The following is a 24,855-nucleotide window of genomic DNA, read 5'->3' as shown; positions in this document are numbered from 1 at the left end:
ATTTTACAAAACACTCATTTTCAACGCCGCCTCCGCTTTTCCTTAGAACTTAATTGTCATTTATATAATCAAAATGTGCAGAATAGCGTGGGATTCAATAAATTCGTTGCTATTTTTGAGTTATTCTAAAATATATTTTGCCATTTGATTGAAAAAAGTATGGGAAATTGGAAATGTGGTAATCCGTTATCTTGAACTAAATTCTTACACAAGCTCGCCATAAACAACATTTACGCAACTGTGTATCCCAACTACATTTGTATCCACATTATATGGGCATAGATGATATGCAACACAGAGCTTTCGACGAAGGACAAGAAAGATGAGACAATTCACGGAAAAAATCACTTATGAAGAAATTTAAGATGTAATATTCAAGAGTTTTTGCATCGTTAGATAGATAAAATTAAATGTTTCAATTGTTTTTGCGACAACTACAAAATATATTGATTCTCTGAAGCCTCTTGTCGTTAATGTGCTGCAGTCGCTTTGCATAATAATATATTTTTTAAATGCGAACATTAAGAGACAATAGTTCTTCAAGAACGAAAAATCGTTCAGTCAGGAAATATTTACCGAAAAAAACAACATTGACATGCACATGTCGAACAAGTTATGTGAAAATGGAATTATTACGTTGGTTACGAAGTTGTAACTTTTCAGTTTTTCTTTGAAGAGCTTTCTACAACCGTGAAAATAAAAAAACATCAATAAAAAAAATAGCGCCGTTTACATGCTCAATATAAGATGTGGAGTATATAAGACAAAAACCCAACAACACAATGAAAAAAAATACACAAAAAAAAACATCTAGATAGAGTTCAGCATAGATTTTAAACAATAGCAATATGATGAAGACATTTTTGCGTACTGTTCATCAGTGCTAGGTACTAAGAAAGATTAATACAAAATTTTCTGACACCGCATTTTGACACGCGTGCACTTCTCTTTCGGAATACATTTATTTTGTTTGTTTTTTTAAATTACTGAAGGTTTTATTAGATCAGAAGTAATTCCAATGGGTGTATTTCGTAATTTATTTTTGCGTTCTTTGCTACTACAAAAAAAAACCATAACGTGTAATAAATTAATCTGTAATGTATACCTTGAATAAAACCAAATTGTTGCGTGATAACAAATCTGGTTTCTTTTTCTAACTTTGTCAAATTTTGAATTTCTAGAGATTAAACGTTCGCGTGAGTTAAAATAATGGCTTTCGTTTATTGGTCTCCTAATGCCAAATATTAGAGGGTAGTTGAAATGTCAATTACAAGTCTGACGTTAAAAAAAAATCCCTTTACTTCATCTACGTTCAGACCAATAATATAAATTACAGCTCGAACTCTGGATAAGGAGTAGAAAGTTTTCACAGACATGTCACTCCAAATCGCGTTGATTTTTATCTTATTTTCATTTGGTAAATTATCTGTCAATGCAAATGTGTGTTCACAAATATTGGGAAGATATATACATGTTTGTGACATTTCAACACATAGATGGATACCTGGAAGTGGAAAAAGAACTATGGAACAAATGGACGTCAGGTTTATGGAGCCTTTATTGTATAAAATTGTATTAAATTCTAGATACAGACGGTATACAGGTATGTATATAGCAAACATTGTTGATAATTAATTTGTTAAACGTCACTATGTACATAAATTACAATCTGAAATTGAGAATTGGAGTGGGGAATATGTCAAAGAGACAACAACCCTACCAAAGAGCATTGCCAAGTAGGATGTCAATGAGACGACAACCCGACCAAAGAGCATTGCCAAGTAGGATGTCAAAGAGACGACAACCCGATCAAAGAGCATTGCCAAGTAGTATGTCAAAGAGACGACAACCCGACCAAAGAGCATTGCCAAGTAGTATGTCATAGAGACGACAACCCGACCAAAGAGCATTGCCAAGTAGTATGTCAAAGAGACGAAAACCCGACCAAAGAGCATTGCCAAGTAGGATGTCAATGAGACGACAACCCGACCAAAGAGCATTGCCAAGTAGGATGTCAAAGAGACGACAACCCGATCAAAGAGCATTGCCAAGTAGTATGTCAAAGAGACGACAACCCGACCAAAGAGCATTGCCAAGTAGGATGTCAAAGAGACGACAACCCGATCAAAGAGCATTGCCAAGTAGTATGTCAAAGAGACGACAACCCGACCAAAGAGCATTGCCAAGTAGGATGTCAAAGAGACGACAACCCGACCAAAGAGCATTGCCAATTAGTATGTCAAAGAGACGACAACCCGACCAAAGAGCATTGCCAAGTAGGATGTCAATGAGACGACAACCCGACCAAAGAGCATTGCCAAGTAGGATGTCAAAGAGACGACAACCCGATCAAAGAGCATTGCCAAGTAGTATGTCAAAGAGACGACAACCCGACCAAAGAGCATTGCCAAGTAGTATGTCAAAGAGACGACAACCCGACCAAAGAGCATTGCCAAGTAGTATGTCAAAGAGACGACAACCCGATCAAAGAGCATTGCCAAGTAGTATGTCAAAGAGACGACAACCCGACCAAAGAGCATTGCCAAGTAGGATGTCAAAGAGACGACAACCCGATCAAAGAGCATTGCCAAGTAGGATGTCAAAGAGACGACAACCCGACCAAAGAGCATTGCCAAGTAGGATGTCAAAGAGACGACAACCCGACCAAAGAGCATTGCCAAGTAGGATGTCAATGAGACGACAACCCGACCAAAGAGCATTGCCAAGTAGGATGTCAAAGAGACGACAACCCGATCAAAGAGCATTGCCAAGTAGTATGTCAAAGAGACGACAACCCGACCAAAGAGCATTGCCAAGTAGGATGTCAAAGAGACGACAACCCGATCAAAGAGCATTGCCAAGTAGTATGTCAAAGAGACGACAACCCGACCAAAGAGCATTGCCAAGTAGGATGTCAAAGAGACGACAACCCGACCAAAGAGCATTGCCAAGTAGGATGTCAAAGAGACGACAACCCGATCAAAGAGCATTGCCAAGTAGGATGTCAAAGAGACGACAACCCGACCAAAGAGCATTGCCAAGTAGGATGTCAAAGAGACGACAACCCGACCAAAGAGCATTGCCAAGTAGGATGTCAATGAGACGACAACCCGACCAAAGAGCATTGCCAAGTAGGATGTCAAAGAGACGACAACCCGATCAAAGAGCATTGCCAAGTAGTATGTCAAAGAGACGACAACCCGACCAAAGAGCATTGCCAAGTAGGATGTCAAAGAGACGACAACCCGATCAAAGAGCATTGCCAAGTAGTATGTCAAAGAGACGACAACCCGACCAAAGAGCATTGCCAAGTAGGATGTCAAAGAGACGACAACCCGACCAAAGAGCATTGCCAAGTAGGATGTCAAAGAGACGACAACCCGACCAAAGAGCAAGTAGTATGTATATACAAAGGTATATAGATAGATAGATCAACTCATCATATATACCAGGATTATAGGAGATATATAGAATACAATAATTTTTGTTCCCAAACGTTATTTTGACAGTCATATTAATAAAGGCTGAAACCCAAAGATGTTCGTTGGTCGTGTCGCTTCATTTGTAGCAAGATTAAAACCATTCGTGCATTCTTCCCATGTTGTCAAGGTGTAGGTCTTTTTTTGGAAAATGACTACACATTCAGTCTTTAAGAGTGTTAAAGTCTTTTAAATAACATGCCCAAGAGGTTACATCGAATTAAAAAATCTCAGTTTCAAGAACTAGGATTGTTAGATTTCATATTTCACGACTAGACAACTTTGGCGTGAATGCGAAAATGGAATTTCTACTGGACTGAGCGCACTATCGCAATTTATTACAAGCTATCACTACGGCAGGTAAAATAGGGTATAGTGTTTCCTATTGAATTAAGAAATAATTGTTTTTGTTATTGCATTCATCAGAATTATGTTACAGTTTCGATTACCACTGCAATGCAATTGGTTTCAAAATCGTGGTCCCCGCTCGTGTATGTGCACTCGACACCAATCTTAATTGACTAGGTTTTTTTTCTGTCGTTTTTCCTATCCAAGGTCGGTGGTTTTCTGCGGGCACTCCGGCTTCCTCGACCAGTTATAATTGGACGCCACGAAATAGCCCAAAAGTGGGTTAAAAAATCACAATCGTTGGTAATAAGGTCTAAATAATCTGTATAACAATAGATAGTTTTTAAGATTTTCAAAGACCTTAATTTCTGGTCTTTTTAATAGGCATTCGTATATTTTTACCGTATCTTGTCCAAATTGTTGGATATATCGGATTTGCTAAAAATGTTTTACTGTAAGTTTGGACTCTGGAGAAAAGTATTGGTAACAATTTTAGTTTCTAGATACCTAACCTTTTTAACTCCATGGATCACTAAAGGCAAACCGTTTTGTGATATAGTATGAAATTCAAAACAGTGTAGCTGTGGCCATTGATTGACACATTAAAATCATTCATTTACTGGGACAATTTAGGTGAACGTTTGTATGTAACGACCAATGCTCACTATGTACTTTTTAAAGAAACTTAAACTATGGGGTCACCAAAGGTTCTCAAAACCTAAATAAAGTAATTCGAAAAATTAATCAGAAATAACACGATATTTTGATTTATATCAATTATATAAATCAAAACACAAAGTTTATTCCTGATTAATTTTTCGAATTATTTTATAATTAAAGGCGTTAAGAAACCTTTGGTGACCCCACAGTTTAAATGTCTATCGTAGGTACGTCATGAACAGTGGTTGTTACAGACAAACGTTCACGTAAATTGTCCCAGTCAATGGATGATTTTGATGGGTCAATCAATGGCCACAGCTACACTGTTTTGAATTTCATACTATATATACGAGCGACATATAAATAAACGATAGCAAGTGTTAGGGTAAAAATAATCTGTCACAGAACTGTTCTAAACTGACTTGAACAGTTCTTCCTAAAACAGTTCTACCCTAGAACTGGTCTATGTAGTAGATCTGTCAGGATAAGTTCTAGGGAAATAGTTATCAAAAGTACCAGGATTATATTTTTTTACGCCAGACGGGCGTTTCGTCTACATAAGACTCAGCAGTGACGCTCAGATCAAAATAGTTAAAAAGCCAAATAAATACAAAGTTGAAGAGCATTGAGGACCCAAAATTCCAAAAAGTTGTGCCAAATACGGCTTAGGTAATCTACTCCTGGGGTAAGAAAATCCTTAGTTTTTGGTAAAACTGTCTTGTTAATAAAAAAAAAAAAAGCAATCGTCCCTGAAAATATCGAGACTATTTAAGACCTTATAAACTCTCAGATCGGTTATTATAAGTGATTTACTTTTTCCTATTGGAAATCCAGTTGAAGTTATCAGGTGACGGACTAACTATACGGCCTTTACCACGCCTCCACGATCCCGTCCTCTGGCTCTAGTCCTCATTGTGAATGGTCTGATTTGAAACACACTAAAATATATAGGAGGAAAATTGGATTTAGGGCTTTAGTACCGCGTTACTGTGCACTGGTCATGGACCGATGCTATAACGTAAAGCATTTTAAAAGAGCAATAAACATAAAAGGGAAAGCATTGCCAATGCTCCCACCCAGGCTTAAACAGTTTGTCATGATTCTTGTAATCACTCAAAAAAAATGTTATCTGAAAAAAAAAAGATCTTGCTTTTGGAAAAAAAAAATCAAAATGTTTACCCCATCAAAAAGGAACCAAATACCCTAATGTAATGAAATGACAGATGTATAAATATTAATAAGTTGTACCTCTGTTAAATTCCTCTGATTTTCTGGAGTTAATTTGCTCCCTCTTTGCATCTCTGTCTTTTCTAAATTTTATTCATCAACGCCGTTTCTTAGGTCAATGATCACACCGTAGTGACACGTGATACTGCTTAGAAAAAACCGTACGAAAACGTACTTCAACCGTAGTAAACAGATTAGAAACGAACCGACCCCTTGTAGTATTAAGCCCTAGTCACACTGTCACGTTTTATTCCGTTTTGAAATCTACGTTTCAACTACGTTTTGAATAAAACTGTTCCGTTATTTTGAAAGCTAGTGTTTACTAGGGTTATGTTACGTTCTTATCTCGTAGAAGAACGTATCAAAACGTGACAAAAATCTAGTAAAACGTAAGGGTCGTTAACAAAATGCCGAAAAATACATGAAACGTAGCATTTCTGAAGGTAATAAAACCTACCTGTCGAAACGTAAAAGGGATACTGGAGCTGTATCAAGGTCAAAGGATCGAAACACAATTCTAGTAGCTCTTTTAATTGGTAAAAAGAAAATATTTTTGTTTGTCGAAGTACGGCCTTCAGTACTTTTAATCATTGATACTTCTTTTGTGTAAATTCAATGATAACCTATATTTGTAAAGTTTTGATGTATTAAAATATAGTTTTATTATACACGTATTCTTTTGTTTGTAGCAATGGAATCCCTTTAAATCCGTATGATATAGACAGACCATCAGACACGACTCTATCATTTAGGACGGTATCAACTTTGAGAAGATCCAAAGACAATTGGGATGTTATTATTCAATATATTTTCCATGCATGTAAGATAGTCTGCTCCTAAAATGTGTGTATTTACTGCAATTCCTTCTTTTTCAAGAAAACATCTGATATTTGTTTGTGAGATACATAAGAACACATGTTCATACTAAGTCACATTAAATTAAAGGAAGAAAATCAAATGTTTTATTTCTGAAGTCAATTGATTTGTAAATATACATATGTACGTGTATAAATCCTTTAAAAACTTATAATTGCAATGAACTGTATGTCCTGATCAAAACTCACCTGTGTAGGACTCAATACTCATGTCGTCATCAAATTGTTTTACTAATATATTTGATTACCAGGACGCTTACGAATGAACATAAAATGGCACTACAATACTTTTTCATGTTTCAAGACTGTTTTTTTCTACATTTACTGAATATTTTACTAAGATCATGCAAATCGTTTACCATACTTGTTTTATTGATATTTGTTTTGTATTCTAATATGACGTGCTTCTTTAGCTTTGTAAACAACACTGTGATAAAATTCTCGATAAAATATACTTAGCGCAGACTCAGAGATATACATATTAATGGCTGTTACAATATACTTCCCACGTAAATCTACATGTATTGGAACTTATTTGCAGGCCCTTTGCCGATTTTATTGTTTTAAAAAGTGCAATTAAAAAAAGACAAAATAACATTTATTCTTATTCGTATGCATAATAAGGGGAAGTAATGCACAAGAGCTCGGGGAAATCAACAAAATAAAAATAAAATAAAATTCCACGAAAGTCTATTAATCTTTTTGGCGCGTTTAAGTCATTTAAAAAAATGACGTCATACAAATGAAACCGCTAAAGTTGAATGTTTTCTGTTGCGTGAACCATCGGAATTCGTATGCTTTTGTATTAAAACTAATTTTTGAGGTAGGTTTTGTTTTATTTTCTATTCTATTGCATTTTTCGCATATTTACTCATTTCAGCAAGTCAACATGGCGGCTTCTTAGTTACAAAATGTCGACTTTGGATTTGACGGAAGCTTACGAGAAAAACATGTAAATTAAAAATAGCAAATGTTGGATTTGAGAATTTAAAGAATTAAAACGATTTTTTCTAGTAGTTATTCAAGAAATAAACTTCGCAAGCTACATATTTATAAAGATATTTGAGCTTTATCTAACAGGGAGTAAAAACGAACAGCCACACACACAGCATACCCTCCCTCGCTTCAGTTTTTTTAATGACCGTATTTGTCCTATTAGAATCGAAATAATTCATGGAAGCCATAGATTGTTGGAAATGTACACATGGCCTGGGCCGTGATATTCGTTAATTTTATCCCTCGCTAACGCTCAGGATAAAATTCGAATATCACGGCCCAGGCCATGTGTAAATTTCCAACAATCTATGGCTTCCATGAATTATTTCTTAATTAGAGAATAGTATTACTTTTGATAGCTCAAATAGCATATGATTTTTTTTTATTTTCAATGAAATTGTATCGCTTATTTATTTGCTGTTTGAGTTATTAGTTTTTGTGCCAATAGTAGAGTCCCGATTTGGGCGTTGTTAAAAATGTTTCAATTGCATTTGTTATATCAGAGCGTTTTGCAGTTTTCCTTAAATGTAATCAGTTTGAATCCCTACAGCAAACATGAAACTCAAAGACAAAGATTACTTCAATGCACTATTTTAGGAGTGGAATTGTCATAAGTTCCCTCGAAAGTAGACATACTGATTTGAGAAACAAAATATCAATATAAATGTACATGCAATTTAAGGTAGCACAATACAAAGATTTTGTCACTCCCAATCAGACAACTTTAAACTGATGTAATTCATTTCATCCTTCTTTATATTTTATAAATGAGGTACCAAAAGAAAGAAGAAAGATAATCGTTCAACTTGTGATAATTTTATTATGACATGATTATTACATAATTAATTATTATGTAATTAGTTGCTATATTGTGATGTCCACACTTGCATGAATTTAGCGTCTTTATTCTTCATAGCATCCCAAAATATTTTATAGATTCTTGTACAACACAGCTTGACCTCGAAAACTGTGTCTCAGATTTCTAAAAACACCAATAGAACAAATTGTATACCCAATTGAATTTAGTGGTCTCTTATGAATTGATGTTTCAAACTTCATTGAAGATTTGTGAGAGAATGAAATACAATAGGAAAAATCTGAGACACAGTTTTGAAGGTCAAACTGTGTTGTGCAAGAATCTATAAAGTTTTTTGGGATGCTATGAATAACAAAGAAGCTAAATTCATTCAAGTATGGACATCACAATATGGCAACTAATTACATAACAATTAATTATGTAATAATTATGTCATAATGAAATTTTCACAATTTGAAAGAATAATCCTTCTTCTTTCTTTTTGGTACCTCATTTATAAAATTTAAAGAAAGATGAGTGGAATTACATCAGTTTAAAGATGTCTGATTGGGGATGAAACATCTTTGTATTGTTCTACCTTAAGGCTTTCAAACTCATTAAAATCGTGCCATCGGTTATTGTAATTCAGACAGAATAATTTATGTAAAGACGACAACTGAACCTAGAACTTTAAATGGTAAGTAATAAATCTTCTACAGGAGAACACAAGAACAATGAAAACAACGTAAAAGTATTATAAAAAAAAACAGACGACACCGATGGGAACATCAACGTCACAGTTGGAAATACGGAAACATTTTAATTTTCCAAATTGTAAAGAGAAGTTCGTGTTGCTTAGGCTTTAGATTTTTACTTAGTGTTTTGGGGATTTGTCTGCCTTTCGTTTATTGCCATGGTGTTGTTAGCTATAAAATGTGTTCGACTAATTAGTTTTGCATGTCTTTTTCGTAGTTTTCTCTGGGTTTTTTTTTTTGCATACTTCTCGTAATTGACTGAAGACATTCATGATACATTTGAATATTGTAACAATTAAACTCATCACAGATACCAGAATTTAAAATGTATTTACGCCAGGCGCGAGTTTGGTCTACAAAAAACTCATCAATGAAGTTCGATTCCAAAAAAAAAAAGGCCAAATAAAGTACGAAGTTGAAGAGCATTGATGACCAAAATTCTTAAAAGTTTTGCAAAATACAGCTAAACCACAACTTAATTTAAGATAAAATGACAATAAAAAAGAACAGAACCAGAATCAACCAACAACATATAAAAAAACGAATAAAACTTGCAAAATTAATCGAAGTAAAAAAACCTCTTTGACGCCGCATTTTAAGTGTAACTTCGTGTTGTAGGAACATCGTGCACAACGTTTAATCTATTTTTGAGTTTTCTTTGAATTTCTTGGAAAAGACTTAGTATTTCAAAAGTATTGTAAACACTCCATTTATAAATGTGACCATATCAGTGATAATTCATGTCAGCACAGCACAGAAGTGCTAACAACTGAGCTGGTGAAACCCTCGGTGAATTAAAACTCCACCAGCAGTTGCATCGACCCAGCTGTTGTAAATAAACTCATCATAGAAACCAGGATTAAATTTTTTATTTACGCCAGACGCGCATTTCGTCTACAAAAGGCTCATCAGTGACGCTCTGAGCCAAAAAAGGCCAAATAAAGAACAAATCATTGATTCACACGGTTAAGCTACGGACAATATTGGTATTGTTCTGATAAGTTCAGAGAACTGTAATCGAAAGGAAAATAAATGTATACATTCTAAAAGAGATGTTTTGGAATGTGACATAAATAACAATAAATAAAGTATACTATAAAGGGCCTTATACATGAATATGCATTTATAAATGGACGATGGCAGTTTCTAGGTTATCTTCATTTTATTCAAAAAGTCAATTGATAAGATAGGTTTAAAAATTCCAATTGTGGGTTAACTACTAGTCCTATAACATATGACATCGGGTTAACTACTAGTCCTATAACATATGACCTCGGGGCATTATTTCTATTTCATATTTCCAATTGTGGGTTAACTACTAGTCCTATAACATATGAGCTCGGGGCATTATTTCTATATCATATTTCCAATTGAAGGTTAACTACTAGTCCTATAACATATGACCTCGGGGCATTATTTCTATTTTATATTTCCAATTGTGGGTTAACTACTAGTTCTATAACATATGACCTCGGGCATTATTTCTATTTCATATTTCCAATTGTGGGTTAACTACTAGTCCTATAACATATGACCTCGGGGCATTATTTCTATTTCATATTTCCAGTTGTGGGTTAACTACTAGTCCTATAACATATGACCTCGGGGCATTATTTCTATTTTATATTTCCAATTGTGGGTTAACTACTAGTCCTATAACATATGACCTCGGGACATTATTTCTATTTCATATTTCCAGTTGTGGGTTAACTACTAGTCCTATAACATATGACCTCGGGGCATTATTTCTATTTTATATTTCCAATTGTGGGTTAACTACTAGTCCTATAACATATGACCTCGGGCATTATCTTTATTTCATATTTCCAATTGTGGGTTAACTACTAGTCCTATAACATATGACCTCGGGGCATTATTTCTATTTCATATTTCCAATTGCGGGTTAACTACTAGTCCTATAAAATATGACCTCGGGGCATTATTTCTATTTCATATTTCCAATTGTGGGTTAACTACTAGTCCTATAACATATGACCTCGGGGAATTATTTCTTTTTCATATTTCGAGTATTTTTTTGAACGATCAATGTGCCACCCACATTAAAAAAAATGAAAAATGAAAATATTAGTTATCGAGTATCATACGTTGAAAATTGAATAAGAATGCAAAGTCATGTGTTATAGGAATAGGTTAACTGCTGCAACTGAAAGTGGCAGTATTCAACCTCCCCTAACGCATACGGGCCCTTTAGTCGTCAACTATGTAGAGTTTTCTGTGTTCAACTGAAATGTATGAATCTTGGAAAGGAAAGTTATTGCTGTATATTTGATTTATTTAATGTAAGTTATATATATCTCCAAGAATCTCACATAAAACCAACCAACCAAGTACAGAATCTATTACGTTTAACATGTGTCAGTTATCACATTTGTCGAAATAAATATAACAAAACGAATCATATTAAAATATATTTATTAACATGAAAGGGTGAATACATCTAAAAAAAAAGTTTCAAAGCATATATTTTAATAAAAGTTAACATTGGGTTAACAATGATAATAACATAATAATACAATAAAAAAAAAACAGATATATAACACATACTCAGAAGCTATTCAAAATAAAATTGAAGATGGAAATGGGGAATGTGTCAAAGATACAACAACAACCCGACCAACCAGACAACAGCCACAGGTCACCAAAACCACATTATATTATTTTCGATGGTGGTTGAATTTATTTTGGCTAGGGTAATACTTTTTTCTCTATCTCATGATGACTGAAAAATATTCACTTAGAGTGGGCCCTTCACGTACTCATTACATAATACAGTGAACCCTTGCTAAACCAAATCCTGCATAAACCGAAAACCTGTATAAACCAAACATTCTTAAGCACTGACATATCAAATTATATGCGTAATGAACCTGGCATGTAAAACCCAACATCGTCCAAAACCGAACCAAATTTAAAGTCCCAAAGATTTTCGGTTTAAATAGGTTTCAATGTATAACAAATAACTGCCTCTAACTGCGTCGCATATAAACCACGAAACGTTTGTTTTTTAAATCGTATCCTCACCTGATATTGCATTCGTCTTAACTCGGCCGATTCCGTGGTACCCTCATCTAACTAGGAGAGTAACGGATTCTACCGAGGATTGCCGAATGCTAATATTTAGAGTTCTAACAGTTAATAATTTAATACATTGTTTTCACATACACACTTCTTTGTTATCTATTGTATTAAGCTATTTTTTTTTCTTTCGGGCTGATAAGTCTTCTTATTCTCAATCCGTTAATCTTCTGTCCAGTCTTGTGGAAATAAGAATTTATCTGTTGTATTCGACTCCGATATCAGAGATTTCAGCTTAAATGCAAAAGACTTCTTCTCAAATATCCCTTTAACTTTTTGGATTCGAGCGTCACTGATGAGTCTTTTGTAGACGAAACGCGCGTTTGGCGTATATACAAAATTTAGTCCTGGTATCTATGATGAGTTTATTTACAACCACTGGGTCGATGCCACTGCTGGTGGAGATTTATTTCCACGAGGGTATCACTAGCCCAGTAGTCAGCACTTGTTGTGCTGACATGAATTATCATTGATATGGTTATATTTATAAATTAACTGTTTACAAAATTTAGAATTTTTGAAATACTAAGGTTTTTCTACCTCAGGCATATATAACCTTAGCTGGATTTGGCAAAACTTTTAGGAGTTTTGGTCCTCAATGCTCTTCAACTTCGTACTTTATTTAGCCTTTTTAACTTTTTGGGGATTCGAGCGTCACTGATGAGTCTTTTGTAGACGAAACGCGAGTCTGGCGTATATACAAAATTTAGTCCTGGTATCTATGATGAGTTTATCCCAAACTTAAAGTTATAATATAATATTTAAGAAGCATCCGAAGTTTATTTGTTAATCATTGGGATAAATAACAGATTGTAAATATATATTTTTAACTACAAACACATAATATTATTTATAAAATTTGGTAGCTGATATGTGTGCTTTATCCTCACATCAAATAAAAATTCTTAAATATCCCATAACCAGTAGCAACAAGATAACTGATGCAGCTGCTGTACCTGAAAATTAAAAAAAAATCCATGAATATTTAGTAAACCTATTTTCAAATGCAAATAATTCAAATAAAAGAGTCTGTTGACATGAACTTTTTTTTAATCCATAAAACTACTGCAGACTTTTATAGAATATATGTGACCAAGGAGAGTAAGGCATATTTTTGAACCAAAACTTGATCAGTTTTTAAAAAATACATCTAAATTGATTGCTACAAAGGTTATCTGCATTTCAAAGAGCAAGTACCTTTTAATTGTTCCCCTTTGAGCACCAGAATTTTCCCACTAAATGAGTCTTTCTACTAAATATAATTATCTATTTTCATTAAAAAAAAATATGAAAAAATTTAAAAACAACTATCAATTTGGTAAGAAGTTCTTGTGAGTATTTTATATATGCGACATTTAAATTTAAACGAAAAAGAGAAGCACGACATTTCAATTGAAGAAAACGTTTTAATTTGTTTAGTTATAAAACCCATATAATAGCATGCAGATTTAAGATCTTTAAGAGCAAGTGCTTATATATCGATGTTGAAAATTTTAGTTTTTTAAAGTTTTTGGGGAGAGGAGTTCTAGAAATAACTGAATATTCATGATCGAATAAGAAAAAGAAATCACGTACGTTCGGAACCATTTGGACATGTTAATAGTACTTGTGCACTGCATCCAGCATAACTAGTTGTTTCGTCGGACCCATCATCACAATTACCAGTGGCAGGACTCTCGTCACAATCACATGCCTTAGAACCATCAATACATTTTGTGCTTCCTGTCTCACAAGTAAAATATCCAGAAGGGCACATCTGTAATAATATTATAGTGAAAACGTGATATACATTTTCATATAAAAAGTAAAATCACAAAAATACTGAACTCCGAGGAAAATTCAAAACGGAAAGTCCCTAATCAAATGACAAAATCAAATGATAAAACACATCAAACGAATAGACATCAACTGACCTGATACACGGATTTTCAAACTTAGAAAATTGTGGATTGGGCCTGGTTCAATAGCGCTAAACCTCCCAATTGTATGACAGTCGTATCAAATTCCATTATATTTACAACGATGCGTGAATTATATTTATAAATTTCCGAAAAGAAAAGAATATGAAATACCTGAACATATTGACCAACTCCTGCCGTTGGACATGCTTGTGTGTTACAATCGCCATATTCACTCGATGAACCGGAACAGTCTAGTCCGCCATTTCGAGGTGCTGGATTATTACACACTTTCGAACGGGATGATTTCCCTCCTCCACAGGTCACAGAACAGGAACCGTATGCGGACCAAGATCCCCATCCTCCATCAACTATTTGAATAAAGTTGTATATATGTAGTTAGGATACGCATTCTAGATAACGCATTAATTTGTGTTTTGTTAGCGTTATAGCGTCTGCAAACTGATAGCTTGGACCACAGACACTTGTTTCTATCCATGGGAAAGTCGACTATCTATGTTTGGTTTGGACAACGAAAACACGATGTCAATTTAACGCAGTCAGTCATTATTCATGCTTTCGCTTTAAGTCATAGAGACGCTTAAACATTATAAGTGGTGATCACAGGTTCTTCAAACACTAGCGATTCGATGTGTTTAATTTGATTCAACTCTAAGTGACTGGGCCGATATCACGACTGCATAGTAAGATGTCAATCACAAATGGAAGTATTCGTCTAATGGCAGTGTTTTGATACTTACTTCGATTTGATGCATATATTGGTGTGAGAAGGTATCAATCCTTTTACATTTATTTCAATTTTATCTATTTTAATTGGAAACAGGAGAAATCAATACTTACTAACGCAAACCTGTGTATTGCATGTTTCAGTTTCTGAACCATCTCCTGAACAATCGCTTCCGCCATGTGCTGGAGTTGGATCTGTGCATGTCCTTGATCGTCCCTTTGATCCCCCGCCACATGAAACTGTACATGTAGCCCACGACGACCAATTTGTCCAGTCACCATCGACTAAGATAATAAGATACAAAATTTTCTCTGTTAAAATATAGTTGGCATCTTTAAAAAAGTGCCAATAGTTAAAGTAAAAATACCTACTTTAAACAGTTTTTTGTACGTTTTGAAAAGTATAGAGAATTGTTGTCATTTAAAAAGTTATCCTTATTTTTTTTCATGTATCCATGTCTTAAATGTTAATAGTTGTTCCAAAATCATTTGAATTATAAGACACACATTTTATTCAAGCAAAATGCATGCAGTACATGTATATTGTAAATTTGAAACTTAACAAAACTTACTTGGACAAGGACTTAGTGTACACGTTTTTGAATCGGAATATGAACCACTGCAAGTCAGACCGTTATACTGGGTTGCTGGGTTGGTACATGTTCTGGACCTTGTCTGCGTTCCAGTTGCGCATGTCACTGAGCATTGTCCCCAAGAGGACCAGCTACTAAATCCACCATTTACTATCATGAAATTAAGTGTTATCATTGATATGGTGACAATAATAAATTAACTGTTTACAAAACTTTAAACTTTTCGAAACACTAAGGAGGTTATACCTCACGAATACCGGATTTAATAAAGGAAACAGTAGCATACCGCTATTCGAAATTAATAAATAGCTGTATTAGATAAATCTTTACATATTTTGGGTCCCTAATACTATTCAGTTTCATACATTATTTGGCATTTTTACCTTTTTATTCGAACGTAGCCGAGTGATAAGCCTATTGTAGAGGAAAAACGCGTGTGATGAAAAAAAAAAATTCTGGTATCTATGATAATTTTACTATGAGTAGTTTAAGGTGGTACCCAACACTTGTACTAAAATTAATTTGGCTCGTTTAATTTTCATAAAATTTTGTCAAAGTACTTACTTTGACCCTTTTACAAAAATTTAAAAATTTAAAAAAATTTGAACCTACCGTTTTATCAGAAAAATTACACTGGTTATATAGCAGTTTGACAAACAGTTATTTTGATCATTGAGAAGCTTGATATTCCCTTAATAACACATCGTAATTAAAACATTTAGCTGATTTTACAGAGTTATCTCCCTGTTGTGTTAGGTACCACCTTAAGTTGAGTTTGTGTATTCTTTTGATGTAATTGTACTTCTGTAACGAAAATATGAAAGAGATTCAGCTTGTATTTAACTGTAAAAATAATGTTCGTGAAAACAGTGGATATTGTCCAAATCTATCAAGAGTTTAGCAGCGATTCTTGTTTGTTTACAACTCAATCGGCAATACTCGGGTGACTCCGCTACTTTCCGTCTATGAGGTACGGAATCGGCCGAGTTGTGTCGAATGGTTACAACTTAAAAAAGAGGTCTATTATAATCCATTTTCGACCTTTTATAAATATCAACACCACGTATTCAATATTTACTGTCACAAAAATATTGATTCAACTAAAATGTTAGGCTTATAAGCTTACTTGGGCAGTATGTGGTTGATGTACAAGACTGACTTTCTGATCCACTGCCGACACACTGCAGTCCGTCATATTGAGGTGCTGGATTTGTACAAGTTCTTGTTCTAGTCGCGGTTCCAGTTTGACTGGTTCCATAATCTTTGCAAGTAATAGAACAACTTCCTAAGCTACCCCAGGCTGCCCACTCTCCGTCAACTAGAGCATAAGTTTAAAATGCATTACTACCATAACCTAACTTCACTATTTACTTTTCAGTAATACATAATAACTCGACAGATCCAGTCGTTAAATATCCAATAACTAATGACCTATAGAGGGCGCTGAATCATTCGAGTTATTTAATACACGGTGAATTTTGGGTAAAATCATGGGATTTTCGTCGATACGAAATGGCCATGAGTTTCATATCTTTTGTTTTATTCACTTTTCAAATAAATATAAATTACCTTAGTACCTAATTGGCAACATTAGGAAATACAGGTATTGACTATTACTTCAAAAACAAAAAAAATACAGAAATACATATATATTCATAAGGTCATACCACCATTCTGTATAGTATTTGTTCTGATTATATTTTTTTTCTTCTTCCGCCAAATTTGTTTCGTGCCCTATTTTGTGGTTTCCCAAGATATCGTCTAGATTTTTTGCACATGATATCGAACAGTTATTGCGCTTTTGAGACTGATCCTGTTTTGTCGAGGACTTTTCATTGTAAGAGTTATCTCCCTAAACACTGTTTTCTTTGTGTTGAGATCTCCTCCGTAACCGAAAAAGAAAGCGGAAAATTTATTTTACCAAATTGCTCGATATATCCTCAGGATTTTTTATCCAATTTTGACGGAAGCGATACGAAGACTCCATATGGTAGTTATTTCCCAGCCTAATGAATTTGAAATAAGTTTTATGCATTTGTTACTGGTAACCCATAAGTGATAGAGGCCCAGGGTCTGTTGATTCGATGTCCTTTGTCAAAAGAAAAGAAAACTAGGTAATTATAAAAGTCAAATGTTATGGTCAAATTCTACATTTGAAAATTGTTCTTTGACCTCCTTTGTCACTTTTAAAGATATATAAGTACTTGTTCAAAGTGTTTGCCTGATTGTATTATGTGTACTACTTCTAAATGCGCATGGTCTTGTAAATTCAATGACAAGTGCTACTATGTAAATGTCATTGTCAGAGAAAGTTGCGTTGAATGATGTCAGAATACGTTATTGATAACCTACTTTTTTTCTATTTGTCTTTTTAATGATCATGAGTCAATAAGTTACCAATTAGTTTAAAAGCAAAACTACTTACTCGGTGCCGGTGTTGCACAATCTTCATCTGACACACCATCACCGTCATCATCTGTTGAAAAATAATAAAGGTAAAATGTGGTTTAATTCCAAATACATTTAAGGTAACAGCTATATATCCTCCTGTTTCAAAGAGCGACAAAACAAAAATATACAGTCCCCATCAGACACATAGTGTAATGAAATGACCATATGTAGTCCTTTGCTTCGCCGATATTTAAAATAGTATTTTCTCTTATTTAAACGTTGTTTGATAAAAAGACAATTTTGAGTTTTACACTGCATACCTAATGATACAACACAAACTAATTTTGCTGTTTGAAAACAATGGTTAGAGTATAAAAAGTAAAGCATCAACCGTCTACCCAAAACAATGGAAAGAGTATAAAAAGTAGAGCACCAACCCGAACCGTCTCCCCTCCCAAACAATGGTAAGAGTATAAAAAGTAGAGCATCAACCGTCTACCCTCCCAAACATTTAATGGTTAGGTTATAAAAAAGTAAAGCATCAACCGTCTACCCTCCCAAACAATAAACTAATCGCACAGACGATTGTTCTGATTGGCGCAGTGCAGTACAACCCATTTTTGTGATTGGCTGTAATACTAATACAAACCATTGTTCTGATTGGCTGTAGTACAAATTTCCTCGTCAATCAATCCATCACAATCGTTATCAATACCATCTCCAACAACAGTTGTACTTGGTACACACACCTATTATGTAGATATAAATATATATTCAAAGGTATATAAAAGTGAATATATAAGTAGATAGGGTGTATTGCTGATGAAAAGTAGTTTAAAGATGTTTAAAACAGTTTATGCTATATCAATCTCCAACAACAGTTGTACTTAGTTCACAAACCTGTTTTGTAGAAACACTTTAGTAAATAAATAGTTATTCGAAGAAAAAATGATTAAAACATTTTATGCTATATATAGATATAGGAAGATGTGGTGTGAGTGCCAATGAGACAACCCTCCATCCAAATAACAATTTTAAAAAAGTAAACCGTTATAGGTCAATGTACGGCCATCAACACGAAGCCTTGGCTCACACCGAACAACAAGCTATAAAGGGTCTCAAAATTACTAGTGTAAAACCATTCAAACGGGAAAACCAACGGTCTAATCTATAAAAAAAAAACGAGAAACGAGAAACGAGAAACACGTAAACAAACGACAACTACTGTACATCAGATTCCTGACTTAGGACAGGTGCAAACATTTGCAGCGGGATTAAACGTTTTAATGGTACCAAACCTTCTCCCTTTTTCTGAAACAATAGCATAACATCACAACAGAAAAACATACGATAAAATATCAATTGGCAGGCTTAACTCAATCAAAAAACGTAAATTAATACACTATGAACGAATAAACCCATTTAAGATGGTTCGACCTTTTCTTCTATATCAGTTTTGAGATGACTAAAACATTTTGGCCATCCCATTTTAAAAAAGATTAAACATTTTTTGCCGTTTACCAGCTTTTTGATGATTAAAATATTTTAAATATACACATTATTAGATGGTTAAAACTTTTATTTTGCTTTTCCAGTTTTTAGATGATTAGGATGACACTGGTGTGCTAATTTCCATATTCCCGCTTAAAAAAAATGTCTACACTTTTTTTCCTGATGCCACTTTGTTATTCATTATATTACACAGTAAGACTATTATCCACCCCTATACACCGCATCCCGATAGCGTGCCATTCCCCTCATGTACATAGGAAGTATGGAAGCAAAATCAGACGAACTACCATATAGCCTCTAAAACGTTTGATAGTTGTTGCAAGGGGTATTTAGAGGATTTTTATTACATTTTGCCCAATATAACTACATGTATAAATAATCGGTTTTATATATATCTGATAACATATATAAATTGCACTATTAACTTTATATATTTTCACTATCAAAATGATATCTTGCTATTTATTTACATTTTGGTAAGCACTTACAGTGTTTATACCAGCCATGCGCATTCCGGTTGTAAACCCGTATGTTTCTGCATGAGCTCTGCCATACAGAAATCCTCCAAATACGGATATCACTGAAGTGTGACGAACTGTGTGGGATCCTTCTGTTACAGTTATGTAAGCTCCCACTAAATTTGTATCAGGTATATTATGATAAACTGTGTTGCTTGGGAAAGCAGACCCATCTAACCTCAATCCGGATTTCTGTGAGGAATCTACGACGAACATAAAGTAGTTGTCATAGGAACCTTTTGAATATTTTGGTGTTGCAAAAGTGTAATCTGCTGCATACTGCTCGACAGGTGGTATGATGAGCATAGCAGGGTCTGATGGTTCACTGCTGCTCTGTTGACTCAGAACAGTCTGTACCAAGAGTATGGCTTTGTCAGCAACGAAATAACAATATTTTCCTGATCCTATGAGTAGCTGCTGGAAATCTCCTGCCTTACTAAGAGAAACACTTCCCGTTGTAATGGCATTATTTTTGTTGCATTTGTAAGTAACGCTGGTGCTATCTTCACTTGCTATGATTTTGAAGTAGTCACCAACAGTTCTCATTGGAGTTGGAACAGTTGCGAATCTCTTTCCCCAAGTGTCAACTGGTGTTAAATGCTCCACCAAATGATCTTGACTTCCGCCGGAACCAGTTTTTGTCTTCCTGTTTCCGCTGAAAACAGAAATTTTCTTATTGGCTGTGATGTGTGCCCCAGTGAGATCGCCAGTGCTCTGTAATTGTATGGCGTCATATCTGTCCAAACTAAGTGTGAGAGTGTTTCCCTTGTTGTAAGTGGCGCCGTTGTAGGTGACCGATCCGCAATTAGAACAAGATGACAATTTAATGGAGACAGTTGTTGAATCTTCTACTCCAACTACACAAATTTGAGCCCTTCTGTATGGAGGATAATATGTCACTGTGTAATATTCCATAGCAAGAACATCTATGGGTAAGCCCAGAAATGCGTCGTTGGAATAGTCTTGTTTGTTGACACCGTAAATAACAATTTCGTCCGTCGCTGTCACCAAAATACCCTTCTTTTCCTTGACCGATCCATTCAGACGCAACTTAAGGTTTATAAATAACTGTTTTACAGATCCAGCTATGACTGAAAATTGCTCATTCACAGAGGGATTTGTCCAACCAGGTGATGTGACCTGTACATCTACAGTTGTAGTACGAGAAGTCGTGACGAAGAGTTCAAGTGGAAAGTTTTCTAGATAGTTGTCCATATAAGCTATGATGAATTCCGTGCCTCTATTGTCAGGGGCACCTTAAATGCGAAACACATGACTTTAATTTACAGTTACCATTGCAAATAGACAGAATATAAAACATATATCAGTTATGTTTCGGAAAACCCTTCTTTCGAAAAACATTTATTTGACTTTTTTAAAGGAAAAATGACAATTTGTGATGAAGAAATAAAGCAAAAACCTAAGAGTAAATATATTTTTTTAAAATAAAAAAATGACACTTCTAATTGAGTATTTCTTCAAATATAGACGGCTTTCTATGGAAAACAAAAAATTTGCGAAAGCAAATTTATAGATCTAACATTGTTGGGTTGATGTTTAGACGAGTTGTATATATATAAAGGACCAACCAGCAAATTTACTATGTACCGGATCGTCTGGAATAGACGATACTGTCCAGATAAGGAATAAATAATATAAGTCTAAAAATTTGCAATTTTTTAGACATATATATATACCAAGTCAGGAATATGACAATTGTTTTCCATTCATTTGCTGTGTTTGAGCTTTTGATTTTGCCATTTGATATTGGACTTTTCGATTTGAATTTTACTTGGAATTCGGTGTTTTTGTTATTTTACTTTTTAATAGACGACAAAAACAAACAAATTGATAAATAATTGAAAAATCTACACCCGAAAAAATCGCAGTTTCTAAAAGCAAGTTCATATGAAAGCATGCTGTCCTTCGATGTAATATCGGCCGTTGGACTTCGGAGTAAATTTCTTTCAACAACGCCATTAAAAGATACAGACAGACAAGGTCCATTGAACAGAGTAAATTTGTATAAAATTTTAATGAAATAACAACAAACGGAATAAATATAACTCTTTTAAAGGATTTACCTTCATAATAAACTATCAAACCAAAATTTTAAACGTCAAGGATGTATAAATTATTGGACCTTTAGGAGATATATGACAAAAAAGAGGCCAGAAAGAATGGTTTGAAAGTAGTGTGTCAAACATAAATAAAAACATAATGAAAGCTACATATTGTACAACAACACGTTCTTATAACGTTCTAATACCGTAAAAGATGTCACCGATTGAAAAAACTTTTCTTGAATTCTCTTTATTATAAAAACGCTTGTTCTATAATTCCCGTGTCTATGTAGATGACCTCCATATCGTGCTTGTCAAAGAAACTCCCATTTAGTCAGTTATGTCAGTAAAATTGGTACCGTTAATGTCATTTCATTTAATATGGTTACGAAGAAATATTTTCTTTCAGTCAGAATATCGAATCGACAAACAAATCTTTTTCTTTCGATACCAGAAAACCTCTGCAGAAAAAAAATAAATAATCAAGAAACTCAGAAAACAGTCTTTCAATGTTCGTCTAAAAATCATTAGAAGGATAATTTTATTTCTAAGCACAGAATTCACATGCAACTTTTTCGGGGAACAAATACTCAATATAGTCTTACCTTGACTGTAGACTAAAATTGTCAGGAAAAGAATGGCAGATTTCATGTTTAGTGTGTGTAGACTGGAGAGAGCTAATGTCTACAATATACATAAAAAGCTATGTTAAAAAAGACACGGATAAATCATATTAAATTTGTTTTCTTCATTTCGATTTTTTTTTCGAATCAAGCAAGTATCAAATTGTTTTGAGTTTATTTTGTTTTCTCTTCGAAGTTTGCAATCAGAATATTTTTTATGAAGAAACTCTTCCAGCCTCTTCAGAGACGAATGGTCGTTCCCTTATAAAAAAAATCCTTTCTTTAAATAATTGTTGTTCAGTTTCGCTTATACTTTTTATCAGATACGCGCACGGCATAACTTAATGTTCTATAATGCAATATATCTTGTATTCAATTGTATTTTTAAAGTTGATTAATTTATCCGAATCCAAGTTTAAATCGCACGTTTCTCAAATTTTTAGTGATTAATTGGAGCTCTTATCAGAAATTTTTATAGAATACTTTTTTTTCTACCTTGAATAATCATTTAAATATATAAATAAAGTGCTTTTAAATGTTTGTTGAGATACATTTTGAATAGTTTTTACCTCTTTTCACTAACAAACCAAGAAGCCTCGCCTGCAATTCCCTAATGAATAATATAGGTTAATATTTCAAGCTTTAATCTATATATGTGAAATTAAATGTGTTAATCGTGTCTAAACTACTAGTAATTAAATTTGAAAATCCGGATTTATTTTTAAAAGAGCTGTTTCATTGTGCAGTTGTAATGAGAATAATATATCTTAAGATATTTGTCTGATAACTGTAAGAATGACAAATAAATATCATTCCGACGAAAGACGTGAGAATTGAAAAGCAAATGATCAAAGAGTCCCTGAGATCACTCCGTGATTTGGTTGGGGTTCGTGTAGCTCAGTCTTAAGTTTTCCATGTTGTATTTTATGACTATTATCTGTCTTTAAATCTTTTTTTTCCGCATTTTGCCATTGCCGACTTCTTAAGTCTTTCAATTTCTATTTGTGTTTTGTATATTGTAATATATATTTTTTGGCAGCAGTCCTTTTGCGCCAATTACTGTTTTTCAGGGGTATGCTCATTTGCGCCAAATTTTGTTTTCCAAATGTATCAATTGCGCCAATATCAGGAAGATGAGCATCGGGAGAGAAAATGACTTAAAATGCATTAGACAGTCCATGTCCAGAGAGCGAAGAAAACTTATTGCTTTGCTGAATATTTAATATAAGATATGCCAAAAGAGGAGAAAAAGAAGCTTTTGCTGAATATTTACATGTAATACAAGATATGAAAAAAGAGAAGAAAATAGAAGCTTTTGCTGATTATGTTTTAGTCACATATGTTGATGATACAGTGCTCTGTTCCCACCATCCGTATGGGCTGAAACTCTATCTACCGCAAGACAAACCAGTAATGGAGCAGAACCACTCCACAGGAATTATAATGAACTGTTTTATGCATTGCATCCTTCAATGTTTTGTTTGTGTTTTTGGACAACAAAGTTAAGTTACAGCTACTACATACATTAAATTGGAAAGTACCCATGCAGGAGCAGTAAGAAGGAGATATGATTCAGAAAAGAAAACATTTGCCGTGTAAACTGCCGGTTCCATGTCCGAATAAATTTTTTCTTCTAATTGGCGTAATTGTATGTTTTATTTTTGGCGCAAATGATACCATCTTATTTTTAAAAAAAGTGGCGCAAACGTGGAGAAAAAAGTTATGGCACAAAAGGACGCATTTTTGGCGCAAACGGATTTCTCCTTTTTTTTCGTATTTGCCAGTTGGTTTTCGATTCAAGTGTTTGAATATCCCTTTTGTATATTTCAAATCTTTTTATCAAGAGAGAAATGCATGTCGCAACCAATGAAGCTAGAAGATTCTTGAAAATGAACGTGGTTTTTGTCGACCCTGCTACTTTTGTAGTAGAAAGCTCGACATAAGGAAAGTGATCTGGCGACGGCTGCGGCGCTAACTTACTTCTTAAAAACTTCATATGTATGAAAGTGGAAGACCTGGATGAATCATACTTTGTATATATGTAGATGCCTCATATTACAAAGTTTCTGTCTGTCACATGTCCATTCACATGTCCATGGTCCTTGACCTCATTTTCATGGATCAGTGGCTACTTGAAAAATGTAAGGTTAATTTCTCTTATAATGAGTAATAGGATGTCATTTACTATATTTGGTATGTGCGTACCTTACAAGGTCTCCATGCCCGTCAAACAGTTTTCACTTGACCTTGGCCTCATTTCATGGATCAATAAACAAGG

At 34.2% G+C, this 24,855-nt stretch overlaps 2 protein-coding genes across 2 annotated transcripts; one reads left to right on the top strand and one right to left on the bottom strand.

The window, feature by feature from the left end:
• Nucleotides 1-1,921: 1,921 nt before the first annotated feature.
• LOC139521457 (trichohyalin-like) lies at nt 1,922-3,430 on the top strand. The gene has a single exon (XM_071314932.1). The coding sequence runs from the start codon at nt 1,922-1,924 to the stop codon at nt 3,428-3,430; it is 1,509 nt and encodes a 502-aa protein (XP_071171033.1).
• Nucleotides 3,431-11,552: 8,122 nt separating this feature from the next.
• On the bottom strand, nt 11,553-23,206 carry LOC139520072 (uncharacterized). The gene is made up of 11 exons (XM_071312489.1): nt 23,147-23,206; nt 22,560-22,638; nt 19,862-21,147; nt 18,511-18,610; nt 17,896-17,946; nt 16,597-16,788; nt 15,450-15,620; nt 14,992-15,162; nt 14,305-14,501; nt 13,808-13,988; nt 11,553-13,188 (listed from the first exon to the last, which is right to left on the bottom strand). The coding sequence occupies exons 2-11, from the start codon at nt 22,603-22,605 to the stop codon at nt 13,124-13,126; spliced, it is 2,460 nt and encodes an 819-aa protein (XP_071168590.1). The 5' UTR covers nt 22,606-22,638; nt 23,147-23,206; the 3' UTR covers nt 11,553-13,123.
• Between the last annotated feature and the right edge of the window lie 1,649 nt (nt 23,207-24,855).

The sequence above is a fragment of the Mytilus edulis genome, chromosome 4 (genome assembly GCF_963676685.1).
Source record: "Mytilus edulis chromosome 4, xbMytEdul2.2, whole genome shotgun sequence".
NCBI lineage: Eukaryota > Metazoa > Mollusca > Bivalvia > Mytilida > Mytilidae > Mytilus > Mytilus edulis.
This window is presented reverse-complemented; position numbering and strand designations above follow the sequence as displayed.

Bases quoted from the DNA above. Each gene is read 5' to 3' on its own strand.
- LOC139521457 (XM_071314932.1), top strand. From the start codon at position 1,922: ATGTCAAAGAGACGAAAACCCGACCAAAGAGCATTGCCAAGTAGGATG.
- LOC139520072 (XM_071312489.1), bottom strand. From the start codon at position 22,605: ATGAAATCTGCCATTCTTTTCCTGACAATTTTAGTCTACAGTCAAG. The intron at 21,148-22,559 runs GTAAGACTATAT...TTCGCATTTAAG, and splicing joins AATTTTAGTCTACAGTCAAG to GTGCCCCTGACAATAGAGGC. The intron at 15,163-15,449 runs GTAAGTTTTGTT...TTATTATCTTAG, and splicing joins TACACTAAGTCCTTGTCCAA to TCGATGGTGACTGGACAAAT.